At 34.1% G+C, this 7,342-nt stretch overlaps 1 protein-coding gene and 1 pseudogene across 1 annotated transcript; one reads left to right on the top strand and one right to left on the bottom strand.

The window, feature by feature from the left end:
• Window positions 493–961, top strand: LOC109125878 (annotated as a pseudogene).
• Window positions 4,519–5,748, bottom strand: LOC104705474 (protein BIG GRAIN 1-like D). The gene has a single exon (XM_010421487.1). It carries the CDS (start codon window positions 5,663–5,665, stop codon window positions 4,592–4,594), a length of 1,074 nt encoding a protein of 357 aa, XP_010419789.1. The 5' UTR covers window positions 5,666–5,748; the 3' UTR covers window positions 4,519–4,591.

Genomic DNA, 7,342 nt, shown 5'->3' with positions numbered 1-7,342 from the left:
ATTATCACCAAACATTGCGGTACTGTTTTGTTTTGTTTAGGCTTTAGAGTAGAAGATGAAATCAATTTATCCCGAGTTCTAAACCGTATTACTCTTAATCCCATATGTTTACTTACGTTATATATATGAGTCTCGACTTAAAAGTACTGGACTGTCTCAAACAAGAACAAAAAAATGATACTAATGGATGTTTATGGTAAGACTTTAACGACACAATTGAATTGAAATGGACAGTCAAGTCTATATGCAAATCACCATTTACTGATGATGGATTCTTAAAGGAAAATCTTGTAAGATCATATATTTATGGACAAAAAAATCTTAATTTGCAAAATCGAATCAATGCAAAATCTGTCAAAAATGATTTGTCATGATGTGATTGGATACATTTATACAAATTTTTCGACTTCATGATCATGACTGGGGGTCTCTGCTTCGTATATATAAAGAGGGTGTCATCAATATTTGATATTGCAATATTGCACCCATACTATGAAAAGAGCAGGAGTTCATGTGGTGGTAATATCGATCTTACTCATACAAATAGCTCTCTCTCAAGTGGAAACGATTTCTCCAGATGCTGATGTTAATTGGTCTACTTTAAAATCAGAGGTGAGGATCACAAACCGCCTCGTTGATGGTTCTACATTAAAGCTCCATTGTAAGTCCGCCAGATGACGATCTCGGCATCCACATTCTCGCTCCCAGTGGCTTTTGGTCGTTTAAGTTTAGACCAACTGTTTTTTATGGATCGACACTTTTCTTCTGTCAATTCACATGGCTGCCTGGACAATTTAAATGGTTTGATATTTACGATGATGACAGAGATGGTGTTCGTAGGGGTATTCCATGCATCTACTGTTTCTGGGATATAACCAAAGAAGGGCCATGCAGGTTCAATGAAAAAGATCATGCATTTAATATATGTTATGACTGGAATGGGAAACGAATTGGGGAATAGTTTGCTGCTGTGTGTTACGTAATTGCCACGAAAGCCAAAAAAGAATAAACACTGTTTAATTTCTTTGTTTCTTTTCCTCATCAGAAATATGTATCTTTCTAAAAGTGGTGTACGTAGCTTTTTAGTAGGAACTTATAAGAATACTAGAAGACACCTTCGAAATCCCTCTTGTGTTATGGTATTGGTTGTGTGGCAAAGTTGACTTGATCAACAACAATTTCTAGGTTTGAACAAAAACAGATTCTGAAAATAATAGGGTCATAATTGTAAACGTAACTGCGGACTTACTTTTAATTAAGGGTAACTGATAGTATTAAAAAGAGTTTTTAGTATATATATTTTCTGTTTTTTTGGTCAACATATATTTTTCTGTTTTTTTTTAAAAAACCAGAAATTAAAAAAATTCAATATCGGTCGATTCATTTGACGCCAAAGCTGCAGAAAATAGCAATAATCAATTTAAGAAACAAATGTAACATAATTGTATAGTTATGACACAGATTTGTAAAATGTGAAAAAAAAAAATTGTTTGAGTTGGTTACCAACATCAACCTGTACCTAAAGTAATTGACTAATTTCCGCGGTAAAAAAAAAACTGGAGAAACAAGAAAATTACTAGAACTTACCAAAGGGGAATCTAACTAGAATTATTAGGAAATAAGTGCATCTCTGGGCCATGCAAAATCTAATAAGTAATATAATGAGCCCACGGGGCTACACAGAACTTTATTCATTAGTTCGACGTTTTTGTTTTATCGGATAATACGATTTTGAGGTTGTGGAATTTGTTTGCGTGATTACCGATTTACGCTTTTGACTTTATTTTACAAGGGATACATCGCTTTGGTCTTACAAAACCATATCGTGCTATTCACCTATAGAACGCTATTAGCTCCGCACTTTTTTTGTGTGGATAAACCCTATCGAATCAGCCCGGTAGAAACTTAGCTCCGCATTTCATTACCTCTATTTTAATATAATTAAGGTTACTCGATCCAAAACAACAAACTCATAATTAATCTATATGCTACATAGATTAAGGATCCAATACATTATCATTTATAACCTGCCACAATTGACGAAACAACCAACCTTTCAAGAAAGTTGGTAACTAACATTTCCGGAAAAAAAATTATACTAGAGAAATAAAATTTCAAGTTATAAAAGTCATTAGCCATATTAAGAATACTTTGGCAATCACCAAAGAATTGAGCGTTTCAAAACTAACAAGAGTGGTTACATCCCCGACATGTCACATGTGGTACTAATGCAATATGTGTATCTCTGTATATTATTCGCGTATCTCGATTTTTATCCAATGAAGGATCTTTACACAACATAATTTACTTAAACTACATTACGTATTATGTGCAATCATTAGGGGTTTGAGGGAGTGTTGTTGTGTGCAAATACATGGCACGATCTTTGATTAGATTATTCACTTCGTTAAATATACTTAGTTGTTGATTTAGGTGACAAACAATGATGAGAGCTTTCTTGACGGAATAATAAAATCGGCCGCATAATTGAATATAACGCAATGATCGATATATTCATCGAACTATTTATTTTGTTTGACTAGTTAATTGTATATAAATTATATACATAGCAAAAGTGGCATTTGTGATGGTATAAAACGCAACCATATAAATAAATACTTATCTTAATATATAAGTCTCCTGTTAAATTTTTCAGTGATAAATATATCGTAATTTCAATTGTTATAGTATAAAAGTCAAGGAATATTAACAGGAGCAAGCAAAATAAGTATTAAAGGAAAGGAGACATGCATGGTTCGGGCCATTGGGGTGTGGAATGTTTGAATTGTTCATTGATAAAAGAGGCATGTCTTCGAAGTCTGATTATAGCTATGAAATTACCCTTATTTAAAACATTATCACACCAGCAACTTTTCTAATCTAAGATACCACACTTTAGTTTCATATAAGCAAAAATATCGTCTAGAATCAAAACTATATTATAAAGCTAACATTGCAAAGCAATATTTAAACTAAAAGTTATCAACCTCTAACAATTTTAAACAAGCAAGAATAAATCAAAATGACTTGACATGGATGGACCTGATCAGAATTGGTCATGTGTACGTGCGACCCTGCGTGTAACATATACTTTTGTTTTTATGTAAATTATTTTTTTCATTGTTGAGAGAAGAAGTAATGGAGAAGATTGTAATCGGGAACTTTTAAAGATGATCAAAGTGAAAAGAAGAGAGAAGTAAAGCAAAAGCTCTCGACTTTCTCTGTTCCCATGGAAGCATCAGTACACTTCCATGTTCATCCATCGCTCTACGATAACTTTCACTTTATTTTAAAATTAAAAAACTACACTTTTTTTTTGTTTTATTTAATTTTTTATTTTTCAATTTTATAAGAAGCTTTAATGTGTCCATTCACGATCTGCTTCAATCACCCTTTGCTTCTCATTTGGATATCGAATTTCTCGATTTCCCCTCTTTTCTTTTCTTTTTATACACTTTCACATATCATCGATTCGATATTTTATTAGTTAACACACTTTATTACATACAACACAATTATGCTTGTGTTAGTTTCACATATACATAAAGATCTTATGTATACGAAAATCTGTTTTTTCTTGGTATATTTAGATGTTATATTGTTAATGGTGACCAAGTACAGTTGATTTTGTGGTTGTGGTACTCTAAATTCGCATTTCACCGACAAGCCCTAATCAATTTTTTTTGGTGAGCTTTTCTAAATATTAAATGAACAAGGAGATGAGACAACTCAGATAGGTATTCATATAAAAGTGTTTGCATTCATGAGAATTTGGATCTAAAGCATGTGATAGATACATAGAAAAAGAGAATTAAAGTTGGTAGCTAGCTAGGTTGGGTTTTTATTTCCTTTGGGATCATCAAACCACTTTATCATATTATCCTCCACAAAACATTTTACTTTGCAAGCAACGGATCCTTCCCAACACTATCGTTTCAAAATTCTTCACCTTTACAATGGCTAGTTGTTCCAATTAGTAGATTTCAAGTTGATATGTCACTTAAGTTTTTATACTATATCTCTCAATATGACTAATGCACTTTGAATTATTTTTGTGTTTTGTGATAGCTTTAATTTTACTATTCAACATGTGTATTATAATTTGAATTTTTTTTTATCCATTTCTGTTTGCAGATTTTTTTTTTTTTTTGTTTTTCTTTGTGTGTGTTAGAGCTTGCATTTAGCCTTTGCGTTTATGTTAAACATGAGCGTTTACCTTGGACTTTTATATGTTTACGCTAAACATTATATTTGTGCTTAAAACTAGCATTTTGCGTTTTGGCTCTGAGCCTTTGATATTACAGTTTTGCATTGTATTCACATTAGCTTTTTCTGTAGGAGTGTGCTTCCTATGTGTAATACATTTTCTTCAAGTTTTGTTTGGTAAAAATAATGTTTATTATAAATATATTATCCCTTACTAAATTAATAAACAGAACAATTGAAAACTAAATTGATGATTGGATCAAATTTTTACTAACAAAAAATTTATAACACACCATAGTTACAAAACACAAACACAAATGTGGAGAATCCCATGTGATTTTTTTTTTAAACGAAAGTCTAAAGTAAAGTAACAAAAAAAAAGGTTTCACAAGATCAAACCAGCAAAAGTGGTTTCATAAACAGGAAGTTCATCTCCGTACACATTATGATGATGATGATTCCCAACTAAATCCAGCTCAAACAAATCTGAACTCGAATCACTTGCAACATCATCATCATCTTCGTAATCCTCAAAATTATTATTCTTGACCAAACTGTTTTCATGGTTCTTGTGATAATCTCTCAAAAACTCTCTCGCAATCTCTTCCACTGATCTCCTTCCTCCATCTTCCACATTCTTCTTCACCGACTTTCTCACGTTACTGAAATAGTCCTCTTCTTTGTTTGTAAAACTCTCGGGGACGATCACATTGACAGGAGAGAACCTAACGCTTCGTTTGATACGGTCAGATGATTTCTCGTAGCTTTTGTTCATACAAGACCTTGAGAAAGAAGAAGCTGAAGAACACGTTGTAGTAGATGAGTGATAATCATTAGATGTTTTCCTAACGAAAGCAGAGTCGTCGTAACTCGTCTTCCTCGGATAGCTCTTAACAGCATTGGACTGTTTTGAATTGTTGTTGCTGAACAACGAGTTTATGAAGTTGACGATTCTTCCGGCTGGTGAAGCTGGGGTTTTGGGCTTCTTGAGGTTTCCGGAGGAGCTCTTAACGGGTCTTCTTGTTCTAGAATGCTCCCAGTTCTCGTCGTGTCTCGTGAATCTGCGGACGTCGGAGGTGTAATCGTAGTCGTCGTACACTCGGGTTGCTCTGTTTTGGTGGTACAGAGTCTTGTCCTCTGTTTTCCTTGGTTTTGTCTTTGAAGGGCCGAAACATAACGGTCTGGACGAAGAAGTTACCTTCTTACCGTGAGTTAGTTCGGTGTCGGAAGATGAGAAGATGCTTGAGTTTGAGTCAGAGGAAGACGACACAGAGCCAAAGAACCGATCACGGTGGATCTTACGGTCAGGAACCGATCGGGACACAATGCTCTGTTTTTTGGTACTGGTGTTAACAGAGCCGACAAAAGATTGGTTTTTTTGGGATTTAAGATCGATGGAATTGTAGATTTCGTCGAGGAGAGTGGAGGAGAATGACGGGTTTCTTTTGGATTTATGCATGATTCGATCGAGAAAGAAGAAGAAGAGACAAAAAAAGAGATCTCTTAAAACTGTTTTGTTTTGTGTTTTTTAGCAGAAAGAAGAAGAAGACGACGACGAATGAGGTTAGAAGAGAGAGATGACTTGTATATATAAGCGGCGATCTCGGCGCGTGTTGTTCACGTATGCTAACCATATGGGATGGACCACTGATTGTTGCTATCATTTCAAATAAAGGAATGAGAATATAACAAACTTTTGACTCAATAATATCACACATCTAGTTTTCTTAAGGAATCATAATCATTACATGGTGTGTTATGAACAACATATGCCATGAGAACACACTAGACGTACGTAGAACATTGCAAACACACAATCATCTATTTTTAGAAAAATAACTTTTTTATCACAAGTTTTTTTTTGCTTAACTAGTATTCACCGAGTTTATATATATAGATGTAGCCAGATCATAACGGATTGTCTCAGACTGTTTATACAAATCTGGAACGTAGGTGGGTATTGGAAAAGGATGTGATTAGAGACAAGTAGGGTCTTAATTTAATTAAACGATTATTGTGTTTTAAATTTAAGCAAAGTGTCTTCTACACCCCATTACCCATTGGTTGGGTCGACAAGGACTGGTTAAGGTATTGTACTTGTTTTGCGTCTTTTTCAGTCTCACATGCTTCCTTCCTTTCTTGTTCCTTCACTGTTCCTCATTTCATAAACACTTATGTCTTTCTTTTTTCTTTTCTTTTTTTTGTTAATGCAAAACACTTATGTCTTCTTCTTGTTTCGATTCCTATATCTTTGTCACACTTCGGCCAATGTTTTTTTCATTTGATATCTCCTTATCACAACCAGTTTCGAAGAATCCCCCCGTAAATACTGTTTCTAGTTTGGAGTCTTGGACCATATTATACTCGTACCAAAATCTAACAATTACAAAACACTTTTTAAATCAAACTAGATATTGTATATAGTACAAAACTGAAACTAACGTAAAAATGACTTCTTGTATGATTTTTTTATGAAAACAACAAATATTCGTGTTTCCCTTGTTTGAAAAATTCGTAATTCTTATTTTATCACATAGTATTATTAATTATTTACATAGTAGATCACAGGAACAAACACTAATGTCTACTTGTACGTTTAAGAAAAGAAAAAAAAAAACTATAAAGTAAAAGCAATATAACTGTAAGGTTTTGTTTGCTAAAGTGAGGTTGAAATGATAGATTTGAATCAACAGATTTACAATTTACAACCAACAAAAAAAGAGAAGTGTTAACACAATATTGATATTAAATATAGGAATGAATCTTACTATAATGGAAACAACAACTATTTGAGTTTTAGGGATGTGTGAGGGTAAACAGAAATTAAAGGGAAAAACAAATCGCACGGGCGAGTCAGAGATTCAGCTGGTCAGGGAGAGACAATTAGAGCTGACACACAAAAGAAGAAGATTCATTCATTTATTCACGCGGTGATGTTGTGGTGGAGTCCTACACGTGACCTGGCACGTGAAGCATAGCACCATGGCCTTGGGGTCCATAGCACGTGCGGCCTCCCACACGCGTACGGCAACTTCTTCTTTAGCAGAGAGTCCCCCTGCGAGCGCTGTGAGTATATGGACCACTCTACTATACGTCTCTTACCCCTAATAGGTTTGGGCCACGTGTCTCCTCCGAA

Source organism: Camelina sativa, chromosome 8 (genome assembly GCF_000633955.1).
Source record: "Camelina sativa cultivar DH55 chromosome 8, Cs, whole genome shotgun sequence".
Classification (NCBI taxonomy): Eukaryota; Viridiplantae; Streptophyta; class Magnoliopsida; order Brassicales; family Brassicaceae; genus Camelina; species Camelina sativa.
This window is presented reverse-complemented; position numbering and strand designations above follow the sequence as displayed.